Below are 14,267 nucleotides of genomic sequence, written 5' to 3'. Positions count from 1 at the left end.
GCTCTAGTTATCCCGTGAGAGGAATATGGGAATGTGTCTCTGTGCGGCCTTCCAAGATCCTCATTGGCCCCTTTAAGAGCATCAATCAACGAAGCAGCTAGACTCATTACTAGCTCCAAAAGAAATGCTCACATATTCCCGGACCTAAGATCCCTCAACTGGCTACCTTTCGAAGCCAGAATCAAACTAAAAACTGTATGCATGACGCATAAAGCCATTCATCACAACACTCCCACCTAACTGGCACAAAAACTGGTGCCTTCATGTGGCAACAGAGCATCCAGAAGTGGCAATAACCTTTTACTGAAACCACAAAGATTCAACAAGAAGAAAACATACAATCAAGCTTTCTCAGGGATGGCGCCCAGGATCTGGAACGCTTTGCTTCCAGAAACTAGACTGAATCCCTCTACTGCATCCTTCAAAAATGAAGTTAAATCCCTTCTCATGGCTAAATTTACTTGAGCTAGGTTTATCGTGATTATTACTCTTGGTTTGTATGGAACTATATGTAATTTACTATATGCTTATGTCTCCTCGATATTGACCTTGTAAAGCGCTCTGATACCCGCAAGGGTCTTGTCCGTGCTATATAAAACCTTCAAAATAAAATAAATAAATAAATAAAGATTCAAGGTCAATCAATCCTTATGCAAGCCCACCCCAGTCACCTTAGGAGTACCACAGGGATCATCCCTCTCCCCTACACTTTTCAAACTGTTTATGGAACCACTCACCGACTTTCTCAGCTCCTCGAATGTCCACTATCACATGTACGCAGATGACACACAACTCTACATCAAGTCAGTGCTCCAAAAAACGCAGACCTGGTTGGCCAAAAACCATATAAAACTAAACACCTTGAAAACCGAATTCCTCCTAATTGCTCCCCCCAGCCAATCAACCATCATCCTCGCGTGGATGAAGCACCTACCAGCACTCAACGGTCAACCTCTCTTTATCGACTCAGTGAAATCACGGGGAATAACTCTGGAACATTAAAGCTAAATATGCAGAAACACATCAGCGCCTCGACAAAAGGAGCACATTTTCAGATGAACACCCTGAGAAGACTGAAACCCTTCCTGCCTGCAAATGACTTGAAACAGGCAGTTCAGGCTCTAGTAATTCCTAGAGTGGTGTATGGGAGTGTAGCTCTCTGCGGCATTCCCGGATCTACGACGGCCCCTCTAAGAGCCTCAATCAATGCAGCTGCTAGACTCATCACAGGCTCCAAAAGAAACTGTCAGATCTCCCCTGACCTTCGTGCCCTCAACTGGCTACCTTTTGAGGCCAGAATTCATTTGAACATAGCCTGTATGGTGCACAAGGCAATACATCGCAAAACCCTGAGATACCTAGTTGAGAAATTGGTGCTATCGGGTGGTAACAGAATCACTGGGAGCTCCTATAATCTTCTACTGAAACCACAACGATTTATCAAGAAGAAAACAGACAATGGGACCTTCTCAGGAATGGTTCCCAGGATTTGGAATGCCTTGCCCCCAGAAACGAGACAGAACCCTACCACGGCATTTTTCAAAAAAGAAGTGAAATCGATTCTCTTGACCAAATTCACTTGAACTATTTGTACATTTGTGTATATATTTGCTAGTCTGTAATAGTTACTTCTTTTGTATTAGTCTGACCTATATTATTTTTATGCTTGTTTCTGTCACCTATATTTGCCCTGTAAAGCGCTCTGATACCCGCTAGGGTCTTGTTCGCGCTATACAAAATATTCAAAAATAAAAATAAATAGAATCTTCTATGCTCTGCTGTCCACGTGGTACTTGTGTTGTGTGAGGGGAAAGATTGCACTTCTGCTACCTCTGCTGAAACGGTTTGGTGGATGAGGGAAGATTGCACTACTGTTACTCATGCTGTAGAGGTTTTGTGTAAGGAAAGATTGCGCTTCTGCTGCAAATGATGTAACAGTTTTGTGTGCGAGGACATCTTAGCTACTACAAACACACATTTACTGTGATTGAATATGACAAGTGGTGAGTTGCTTCTTTTGCTGTTCCTTAAATATCTGTCTGAAGGACAATTGCACTTCTTCTGAGTCTTACCTCTGTAAGAGGGAACAGTGCACCTCTGCTGCCTGTACTTTAGCTATACTGTGCTTAGTGGGAGCCAATACAATGCCTGCAGCAGCACGTGTGTGTGTGCGACGTGAGTGAAGCTTACACTACTGTTAACTGTTTGATCTATTTTTTTTAAGGCAATCTTTCATAGTTGCATTTAATTGCTACCTATTTTTAGTTTAAGGGAATTCAGTCTTAATGGACACAACGCTATGCATGTTGTTTTCGATTATAGTAAGTACAGGACATGCACACACCTTACTTTATATGCTTGTGTGCAGATGAGTGTGTGATTTTGTATGTGGAAACTGTATCACTGCTATGTACTGTATCTTTCTGTTTGTGTGTGTAAATATTAAAATCATAGCCCTGCAGCATAACAATACTTAATGTCCTCTACTCTATCTATTCACCTACTACTCATGAACGCATATATGCCCACTAACGATCACCCCTAACTCCTAATAATTTAATCTAGTACAAACACTGGAGTAGCTGCATGAAATGGTTTCCTTGAAAGAAAAGACTAATGTGAGTAAGCAGAGTAACTTTTAACGAATGGATTAACTACAAAGGGGCAGATTTACAAGGAACTGATGCATCTGAATTGATGCGCCAGTTTTCTTGCGCCAGCGCCAAGTGTCCTTGTGCCACCATGGATGCACTGTATTTACAATACAGTGGTCCATGGCGCAAGAATTAACAGATGCATCAGAAATTCTGATGCATCTGTTGGCCCAAAAGTGACGCATTGCTGAATTGCTCATGAAAGTGACGCAGTTCAAGCAATGTGCCACAACAGATAGGTGAGTCCCATTCAAAAAGACCTGGTCTGAGTAGGCATAGGGATTTTGACGCAGTGAAGACGTGGAGTGACGCAGTGAAAAGTGAATTTCGTCAGTTCTGCATGGCTTTTTGCATGGGAACACCCACCTTGCATACATTATACCAGACGCAGGTATAATGTGATGCAGGGCTTTACAATATGACACATCTCCCTAGATGGGTCACGTTGTAAATTGGCCGCATTGTTTACGCCGCCGTTGTGTCAAAAAAAGCGACGCACTGGCAGCGCAGGGAGGCGCAAAGGACTTGTAAATCTGCCCCTAAATGTGGGTTCGTAAGGAGCCTGCTACTCACTGCAAAGTGTTTCAATGCCTCATCAAGGGTAGTCAGTGCCTTATAAATGCAATTACAACACAATACAATTTGCAAAACCTTCATCACTTTCAGTCTATATTTTATTATTACCCATTGACTCAAAATGAGGGCTTTTAAGAGAGGATAGAGAATGGCAAATTAAGAAAGAGGGGTGTGAGTTAAGATTTTCATTTGATCAGTAAGGATGGAGTGGTGCAGTTGATGCTTCCACGTACATGCCTAAACATTTAACACGCTGTGGCAATCTTTCTGCAGCAAATGGTTTAAACACCTGGGCATTCGCTCATTTCCAGACACTAAACGTCTTTCCCCCTCCTTCCTTCTCTCTGACCAATGGCCAGACATGAGGTCACAAGGTGGGGGGAGTCTATAATACTAATGACCCAGGCAGAAGTGGAGGCATTGTTAGTCTATCACTGGAATGGAGGGGATAAGCCAGAATAGATCTTAACAAGCCATTTTTTAATCGCTCATGTGATTGTCTGCAGTTGACTGGAAAGAGATTGATGCTATCCTCTCGAACACAAACCATGTAATGTTTTTAAATATTGAACTGACATAGGGTGACCCCAGTGTGGAGGGACAAATGACTTCACAAACCTATTGAAGCACATTTTGTGATACAGGGGCTCTTCTTACGCATTCCTTCAAGCGATAGTAATATGGCATTTATATCTTAAAAGGCTTTTAGCATTGCTACTGCCATAATATGTTTTAAATGCAACATTTCCTCTTAGGTCTATATTTGTGTATTATTGTGAGGTGCAAAACAAAGCACTGAGCCAGTTGTTGTATAGTGACATCAGGTTTATGACAATGTCACTTTCAAATTTGTTTGGGGCCACACTTCACTTTCTGTAAAGAGTTTTTTTATGTTTTGTCCAATATCACTGGCACCACCTGCTTTAAATCCAACTTGTGAATGTACTTTTTCCAAAATATTTCTTTATCATTGTCAGTGTACCCCTACACTTTCCTGCTGTCTTGAACATTTAGCACAAGAAAGCATCAGAGAAACATGACCAGAGACTTATGCTGAGCATCCATCAGGATATGTTGGCCTATAGTCCTGCTATCTCTCATTGCACCATCTGTACCCCTAAACTTACAGGGTAACAAATGGATGTGCAACCTCAGAACAAGACAACCCTGACTCCTCAAGGAAATCGTGGTATTAGATCTAGAACCCTTTTGCTTAGTTGCTTATGCATACTTAAAGAGATACACAAGAAATACATAACATGTGGTTGCTATATTTATTAAAGAATTGTGATTGGTGAGTAAAATACATGCACTGGAATAATCAATAGAAAGAAACAGAATAATGTGATTAGCATTATGAGAATGGTGATAAAGATGAATTGTTCAACCATTTTGCTTATTGCAGAGAACATATGCTTTAATACAAGTACTGTATTATAATGTACTCTTACCTAGTGCATTCTAACCTATCATGTCTAGGGTGAGTGAATCTGTCAAATCCCTATCCGGGTTGTCTAAGTCCCCATTACCTGTGGGTAAGTGTCAGCAAGCTGCTTGTCTTGGTGCAGAGTTGGACAGCATCCCTTGCATGAGGTGACAGGAATCAGCTGAGCTGGAAATAAGGCATGGACAGACCTCCTAGTGCCAGTGAAACACTCCTCTGAGTAAACAAAGAATGGATGTTATATATAATAACATCCTCCATTTTATCATGACGAAGCCCCAGTCATGCTGCTATTCTTAGCCCTAGTGCAGAATGTTCATGGTGTTCTGATAAAGGTCCTAAAAAGTGGTATTGTAAGCAAACTGAGTTTGAGGAAAGCTATCCTGTGTGCGCACAAGAATGAATGTGCGTCAAATGTCATCATGTTTAGGGAGAGAAGGCAACTTAGGAACATGAGCATTTAAAGATGGTGTTTCTTAACCAGGCCTAATATCTCCACGTGACAGAATCAGTATTGTCTCCTAAAATGACTTTTATCTGGGTGTACTCAAAATAGGGGGATAGAGAGACATGAGGTACAGAAAGGTGTGATAGAGGGCAGAGATATTGAGAGGCACAAAGGACACAGGAGTACGTAAGAATAAATTAAAGGGAGCTAGAGAATGTAAGAATGGGTTTCTGGTTGGCTAGGGCAATTGCTTAAGGCAGGCAGAAACCACCACTCTAGTCAGGGCAAGGGAGTTACAAGCTGAAGATAACCTCTACTCACCCCCTTGGTATCTTGGCAGAGCAGTCAGGCTTATCCCAGAGGCAATGTGTAAAGCGTTTGCGCAACACACTCGAACACACTAGGCACACCACAAAAGAAGCTCCTCACAAGGTTATGTAAAAATAGCCTTTGTATTACCCATAAAACACATCAGAGAATATTCACATATATACACTGTGCCATCTGGCACTAGGTATTACTTTACAGGGGATTATATACATTACAGGGCCAATCGGGCCACTGTCATAACCATTAGCACGCACAAGTTGGGAGGAATAAACACAACCTGGATCTACTGGTAAAAGTGCTCTTACCACCACACATTAGGCATCAACATCCTGTCATCACCTAGGACCCCATATTATGGAAAACATCATATAGCCACACCAGTAGCAGTGTACATTATAGCAACCTCATTAGTGTGCACATATTGTCATCACATCACTGGCAATGAAATAAAACATCACCTAATCACATCAGTTGTGCAGTATACCATGTTACATCCCTTCAACAGGGTGTCAGGGAAAACCCTGGTCCCCTGTATGCAGTAGGGATTTTTAGTGCCCCCACCAGGCCACTGCCTCTACTAAATAGGCACCTGGACCGTAATCTGGTCTCCTCTCTGTCCCTTGCGATGGCATGCGACATGTACCCAAATGCTAGTGTACGAATGCAGCCAGCCGGTGCAGGAAAACAGCACGCACCTTCCTTGAGGCTGCCAAAGAATGTTCCCGGCACCTAGTACCACAAGAAAGGGGCAGGGGTACAGCTCACCCTATGTCCTTCACTGGCGACTGCCCCGGGTGTCGTAAGTAGGCCCAGCGGGGCATAGACCTCCGTTGAGTCTTTTCCTGCATCCAGTCACCGTGCAGGCAACGGTGAATCCCCTCTCCAAAAGTGAGGGAGAGAATTACCTCTGTCTCCCCAGGGTGGCCCACACTACTCGAAGAATGCCGTCAGGGGCAAGGATTCTGCTTTGGCCTCCTCTGTGCGGCTGCGGCGAACACGGAGCAAAGTCTCCGTCAACGTTGCGTCTTCGAGTACTCTCGGGTCTCGGAGCCCGAGAGGCGCCGGCTCCACTTTCTGCCGGGCCCACAACCAGGCTTCTACTCTGCCTGGCTTCCGGCCCCTCCCCTATTCACACAGTAGCTTAGCGCGGGGTCAGGTACCCTCAGCCTGACCTCCTGTTTTGCGTGATCACATCGGCTCCTCTCAGCCAGGGCACTCTGACTTTTCCTGACTTCCGGCAGAGGAGGTCAGCGACCTCCCTCTCAGTGTAGATGCAGCTGGTGGGAGCCCGCTAGGCTGGTTTCCCAATCAGGCACAGCCCCTGCCTGGCTTCCTCTGCGGGTGCGATTCCCCACCCACAGTCAGGCAACTGTTACCTGGCTTACGGTCCTTTGCCCGGACTACAGAGCAGAGTCTCCGGCGGTTTGGGGTAATCTCCTCAGGGCCCCTAAAATGCTGGGTAGGCTCCCGCCGATGGTGTCTCTGCGGCGTCTTCCTGCCGGTTTCTCAGCTGGTGAGCCTGTGCCTTGGACTCCGGTGCTAATTTCGGCCCGCAACTCTGCATCTTTTCCACGATGGGAGCCAGCAACACGCTCTTCTCTGCAGGGCCAGAAAATCTGTGAAAACGAGCAGCGCGCTGCCTATCTCCCACCTGCAGCACCCTCAGGGAGCAGGCTGCACTTCTCTCCATGAAGTGCACAGGCAGTCCAGCACACCGGCTCTCCTGGACAGACAGCAGATCCTTCAGCTGCCAAGCAGGGCAGGAGGTCAGTCCCTCAGTGGCGGTTCCTCCTGGCAGGCTGGCAGCCTGTTGGCCCCAAGTAAGCACCAAGCAGCAGACAGCCTTTCATGGGGTTGCAGCCCTAAAATTTATATCCCCTACTGTCTTTGTTCTTCCTCTGGCCCAGGGCTCTCTGCCAGGTCCAAACCAGTTCTGGGGGGGCACTCACACATTTCTTTAAATGTGTACGACCACCTCCTTTGTCAGTGTAGGCTCTGGCCCCAGAAACACCACAGGGGGCGGAGCCAGCATTGTAGAATGCAGGCATAGTCCCATTCAGGCCCAGGTGCTACTCCTCCCACCACTCCAAATGAAGATTAGCCTATTCAGCCTAGTGCTGATTTACCCAGCCCCCCTGCAGCCTCTGCACCTACCCAGCCCCTGTCACTCCAGAGCCAGAAATGCAATACACAACAGGCAGGCACAAAGACACATAGCACACAGAAACGCACACTTCTAAAAGTGGCATTTCTAAAATAGTGATAATAAATCTGCAAACACCATCACACAGCATTTATTACCACTATTCCAAATATACCAAACTTGACCACTCTACTCCTCTCATGTCAGGAATTACCACTGAAACTCATATCAGGGAATCCCCAATGCATTCCTATGAGAGGGCAGCCTCACAGGAGTGAGAAACCAAAATGGCTGTTTGTCACTACCAGGACATGCCACACAGTTAAGACACATGTCCTATCTTTTACCTACAGAGCACCCTGCCCATAGGGCTAACTAGGGCCTACCTTAGGGGTGACTGATATGTAGTAAAATGGCAGTCACAGATGTGGCAACCACTTTATGTGCCATGTCACAGCGGCAGTAAACTGCGTGTGCAGGCCCTGCAATGTCAGAGGCCTGAGACAGGTTTGAAAGGCTACTTTGGTGGGTGGCGCAAGCAGCGCTGCAAGCCCCCAGTAGCATTTAATTTACTGGCCCTGGGTATCTTGGATACCACTTTACAAGTGACTGATAGGTAAATTAAATACGCCAAACAGGTGTAGACCAATCTTACCACGTTTTACATAGAGAGCACATGCACTTACACTGGACAGCAGTGATAAAGTGCCCAGAGTCCAAAAACCACCAACACCAGGTCAGAAAAAAATACCAGGAGGAAGGCAAAAAGTTCAGGAATGACCCTGCAAAAAGGACCAAGTCCAACAGAGAAGTATAGAGGGAGGAGCTAGGTAGGGAAGAAGATAGATATAGCAAGAGATAAGTGAGGTTGTGATTGAAGAGTTAGAAATAGGTAGACAGAGACAGTTGTAGGAAAAGAAGTATGGAGAACTTAAAGATTGCTGATCAGTTTTTACGCTCAGACTTGTGCATTGATTTTGACTGTAGTGCTCTACGAATGCTGAACAAAAATGTATGTATTTAGAAAAAGCCCAATTTCCAACAAAAGTCCCCAAATGGTTTGGAGGATCCTTAACCTGTTCCCTTCACCTCTTCTGAAAATAAAAAGTTTTCTCCTCTAATAGAAAGAAAATACTGCCACCAGGGGTAGCAGTGTTAGTGGTGGCCCTGCTCTTCTGTTTCTTCTATTGTTAAACCATTAGATTGATTGAATGATTGATGGATGTATTTAATATGTTGGTGCAAGCACACAACAATGTATTCACTTACAGGTACTTAGCCTATGGTAATGTTGGTTGCTGGTGAGAAAGTGCTTTGCGGGGCAGTATGCTGCATATATGAAAATTCTCATTCTGAGGTTGACCAAAAAATACAATGTGGCTAAAAGCGGTTACCAGTGTTTGCAGTCAGTTCCATTCAGTGTGAAAATTGTACTATTAAAAAATACTTAAAATACTATAAAAAAAATCATAAAAATAAAGGTGGCATATGAGTTCAGAGACATAGAACAATAATGCAGTTGCCTCTATTTGTCTGTGACATCCTACAGAATAGTGAATTGAAAATCAACTGTAAAGGCACGAAAGTCTTTAATAACTGACTTGAGCTACATTGCTGCATTAATTCTGAAGTGCTTATCACATACCTCATAGAAATGATACCTAATTTTACATATTAAGTTTATTCATCCGAAGTCTTCTCCTTTTTGAAGGATTTGTGAATCACCATTATTTCTGGCTGCAAAGGAGAACAACGCCAAAGCCATCCGGAAGTTGCTCGACTGCAAATCCACTGATCTGTATGCTAGAGGTAAAATACATGGAACCAGTACTGATAGAGTCTGAAAATGTAAGGTTGCATCTCATGAAAAAGAGCACAAAAGAAGAATCTAACCCTTATCTTTTTATGTGTTGTTCACCTATAGTACCTTTATTTTTTTATGTACTTTGGCATTTAATTATTTACATATTCAGAGTGTGCGTGGGAGGTTACAAGCCCGAGGTCTCAAACTTCACTGACGGAGAATATTCTACACTGGTCACACAAAAGATGGTCAGTTCTGTCCTCTCAGTTTTTTTTTTTTTATCTAAACGATGGCCACAACCATTGGAAGAGTGTGTGCGGTGTTGGTCCATGGAGACTGCATGCAGGCTGACATTCCAGGATAATTAACAACTGAGTGAAAAACGCCCATTTAGATTCATTATATGTCTTTTTTTCTAATGTGATATGCTGAAACTCTGACAACTATCTGACCGTGGTGAAAAAAAACCCTGAGACTGCAGATCCTCGGTGACTTTAGATACTCGGCGACAAGTTACACCATACACCTGCACACAAAAGACAGTCAGCCAACCCAAGAGATATCAAATCTAAGGAATTATTTGAAATTTGTGGAGGAGAACACTTTCCAATTGTGTGTAAACACAGGTCTAGGTTGCACCACAATGCCTGTGACATGTTGAAGTGGTTCGTGGAGCAGTAGGCAGGCCACCGGCCTCCTAGCTCTTGATCCCAGGAAGACTCCCCCCCACCCCCCACCCCCATTCATGCATCCGCCCTCCTGACAATGAATTTCCTTCAGACGAATATTCTAGAAGAATTAAGAAAATAATTTTGTCACATTGATGTAGTTTTGAGGGAGATAAAGTATTGATGATATTGGTTAATAAAAAGCCTCCCATCGTTTATAGCTGTAAGCGCTCCTTTACAGATCTTATTACGGAAGTAGAAAGTCTGAAGAATAGAGTTTGGCATCTCACACCAACTGTGTGCTAGGGGCTGCACAGCCTTAGTAGTTGGAGCAGAATACGAAACATCTACTCTAGGACTATTGCTCATATGCAGAGAAACACTCTACTACAAATGTGCAGCCTCATAAAATGCATGCTCAATACATGATGTTTATTTCTGACAAACCGAGCCATGAAAGCATTCAATGTGGTTGCCCTGTGACAGTGCTTAATTTGTGACAGAGGTTTCGGGTGCTCAGCACCGGCACTTAACAGTCTACACCGGCTCTTATGGCAGTCAGCCACATGGGGGCCCTGTTTGTTACTTTTGAAATGAGATCAACAAGTTATTTAATAATGTAATATTCACTAAAAATGACAAATACCTGCTGCCTGAGTCAACCCTGTAGTCTTTAGTGGCCTGGAATAGTCTGTGCTGTAGACTTTTAAGAGTGAGATGGTTAGTACAGTCATTAGCAGCGCTGGCAGGGGCAATGGGCAAAGCAAGCTGTTTTGACCATCTGACGAGGGCCCTGGTACTTAGTTTTTTTTTCAAATGAAGCACTGCCCTGTAGAGTTGTATTGCAGAAAGACTGCTGTCACGTTCTGATGTTGTTTCTGGCGATTGTCTGAAAGGATCAATTGGTTCAGGAATGTACAGCACAAAGGACTGTCGTGTATTCATGTGTGCACTTCTGGTGCTGCAAGTTCTACTCGATTGTTTGTAGTTTGCATCTAAACGCATCTTTCATGGAGAGGAATGCCTGCAGACATCTGCTGTTGATTCCTTTGACCTCTAAGGAATCAAAATGTGATGGGTATTATGTGGAAAGGGTCTAACTGGGATTCAACTGCACATGGCATGCCAAAAACTCAATCCTCCTAAACATCAAGGATTGAAAAAAAACATCTTTCAGTGAGTGGATGACATTTTAAAGATATATTGGGTCATAGGATTACTGATGCACTATACTTTAATATTAATATTTCACAAAGTGGTTCAATTGATTAAGGGATGAATTTTAGGATGGAGGAAAAATAAAATTTGCTGATTCATGTTAGGGAAAAAGAGCATTTTGTTGCAAATTATAACCAAAAACCTGATACTTGTTTCACAAATCTAAGTTTAATATGAGTGAAAAATGTATTAAATGATTTAATGAACTGACAAATATAAGCCTTTCATACATACATCTGAAAAGAAAGCACTGTCTAGGAAGGATACGACCACTGCTTGGCAGGTTAATTGATCAAAAAACATAGCAAAGTTTGTTTGGCATTGTAGAATTAAATTTATCAAACATAAGAAATACATTTATCACATTTATCACATTATTTGAATGGACAGTAAAAATATTTCTATTCATAACAATTCACATTTTTTTCTTAAAGTTGATGATTTTATCATTTTTCTATTGTCTAACTAAGCACGGACACAAAAGTGATGGACGATGGACAAAATGCTTGCAAATAGACTAAGGGCCTGATTTAGTTCTCGGCAGACGAGTTACTCCATCACAACAGTGACGGTTATCGTGCCTGCCGAAATATAAATCCTATTATATCCAATGGGATTTATATTTTGATGGGCGGCATATCTGTCACCATTGTGATGGAGTAACGCATCTGCCAAGATTTAAATCAGGCCGTAAGCCATTGGCAATCACTCTGGGTAGAATTACATCCCACCATTTTACGTGTATTGTCACAGTCTTCCAGACAGAGGTTTGCCTTAGGCAAATCAGTATTGACCCTGATCCTCATGGGAATAACTGTTGGCTGATGCCTCCTCCAGGAGGGAAAACAAGGAGCCACAGACTGGTTTTCAGCTTTACTAGCCTCATCAGTGAGTTAGAGCCTAGAACTTGTGGCACAGGGAGCTAGGGACCCACGCTCAGGCATGCCCCGGGCCACTTCGGGCATTAGGTCAAACATGTTCTTCTTCCAACAAAGTGCAAAAGGCCCATCCATGCTTCATGTGATGAGATAACAGCATCAACAGCCAGCATAGTACTGCTTGCCACTGCTTTCTGGTCTTTAAAGATGTTTACAGCAGTCCACACACCGCCACAAAACCGTCCTACCACTGATCTGTCAGACTGGCCCATCTGGAACTGCCAGATTACCCTATTGGCCAGTGTAACCATGGTTGATAAGTGCCATCATATCTATGTTCCTTTTTCCCTGTGGTTCTAGTAATAATTGCTTTCTCTCGCTGCCACCGGTGATCTATTTTTCTCTTTTCTACGGTATAACTCTCTCTTTGCTTTATCTGCAGGTGTGGCTGGTGAGACAGTTCTTCATGTCGCTGCACTATACGATAACTTTGAGGCAGCTCTTGTCATTCTGGAGGCAGCTCCTAATCTTGTCAATGAGCCAATGATGTCAGAACTGTATGAAGGTATGAATTGGGAAGCATTCATTCCTAGATTGAGCACGCCCTGCTTATGAAACCTGAGAAGTTGTCTTGGGAGTGATTAAGTAGCATTAGGGATACAGGTTTCCTTTCACTAATGGAGAAAACATGACATGTGAGATAATTTCACCTTGTTGGCATGAACCAGCCTGAAGAGTGTCTTTTAAAGAGGCAGAGAGAACCCTCACTCATTGCAGCAGTCCATGTTACTAAAAAGTTCCAAACCAGCTAAAATTGTCACCCTTGTTCAACAGTTTGAAAGAAAATTAGTCTAAACACTGTTTCCCTCCTTTGACCCTGCTGTATGCACGCTGATGGAAATCATTGGTACCTGCACATCACTGTAGGGTAGTTTTAGTACCTTACTCCCTATAATTTGTAGGGCACAGTAAATGATAAAAAAGCTTAAAAATCAGCGTTTGGCACAAAATGTGTTTTGTTCTGTCCCTCCCCTAATAAACAAGGGGCATATGTACAAGGAAATATCGGAGCGTGGAGCAGCGCCAAATTTGGCAGCACCATGCTCGGACATTTCCAAAACTTAGTGATGCGCCATATTTACAGCAATAGGGCGCACCCCTTTGTTTTCCCTAGTACTGGCACGAAATGTAGCTGCCTAGCGCCAATGCAGCCACACTTGCACCGGGTGCCTGTGTTGCAGGGAATGATTGTTTATGTGCAGGTAGTAAACTGTCAATAATGGTGATTTGTTACTTCAATGTGTGCTGCAGAATACAGCACACAGTAGTAGCAACTCGTCATTATTTAATTATTGTTTATGTGCAGGAAGGGAGACCTTCCCGCACATAAACAATCATTCATGGCATTTTGCTCTTTCTATACGTGCTGCAGAATGAAGCACACATAGAAAAAGCAAAAACAAGGAGAAATAAAAGTACATCTCGTTGCACCATTCTAACTCCTGCTATTGCATGGCATTTATTTCTGGCGCTGTCTCAGATTTACACATCCTCGTGAATCTCGGGCAGCATCCAAAAGCAATGGGTATTGCAGTGGAACTCCAACAACAACACCCATTGCATGCCCCTTTTACGCAGATACCTGTGTAAAAGGGTACCATATTTACAAAGCGGCGTTAAGTGACAAAAAGTGGCTTAATGCCAATTTGTAAATATGGAGCAGGGCATTGCGTCACAAGAACGTCGTCAAAAGTGACGTTCCTGTGATGCAATGCCCTTGTGAAAATGCCCCAAATGTTCTGTTGGGGACGTGAATTCTGAATGTAAATGAGAGAACATCCACTTAGCTTGTCTCATGTCTCACTGGAGAAAGACTTCTTCCGAGGGCCACTCAGGCTGGTCTGCAATTTAAAAACCTCCTGCATTAGAGGAACTTTTCAAAGGGCCAGAAGGCCCTCACCAATCCGTCAGGGCTTTCCTCGCTGGAAACTGATGGAGGTCCCTGGCATCTTGCCAAAGATTGACTTGGGGTCTCCTCGCATAGATGCAGCCAGGAAGGCAATGATAGTACAATCTGTTACGTGCCCACAAAATCCTGTAACCT

At 43.6% G+C, this 14,267-nt stretch overlaps 1 protein-coding gene across 1 annotated transcript in view; it reads left to right on the top strand.

Moving 5' to 3' along the window:
- Positions 1-14,267, top strand: part of LOC146856926 (transient receptor potential cation channel subfamily V member 6-like) — a 288,989-nt gene that overhangs the window by 30,786 nt on the left and 243,936 nt on the right. Inside the window, exons 2-3 of the mRNA XM_085646781.1 lie at positions 9,307-9,404; positions 12,606-12,728. Coding sequence (XP_085502907.1) covers positions 9,307-9,404; positions 12,606-12,728 — 221 coding nt within the window. The remainder of the gene's footprint in view (positions 1-9,306; positions 9,405-12,605; positions 12,729-14,267) is intronic.

The sequence above is a fragment of the Triturus cristatus genome, chromosome 3_2, assembly GCF_964204655.1.
Source record: "Triturus cristatus chromosome 3_2, aTriCri1.1, whole genome shotgun sequence".
Classification (NCBI taxonomy): domain Eukaryota; kingdom Metazoa; phylum Chordata; class Amphibia; order Caudata; family Salamandridae; genus Triturus; species Triturus cristatus.
This window is presented reverse-complemented; position numbering and strand designations above follow the sequence as displayed.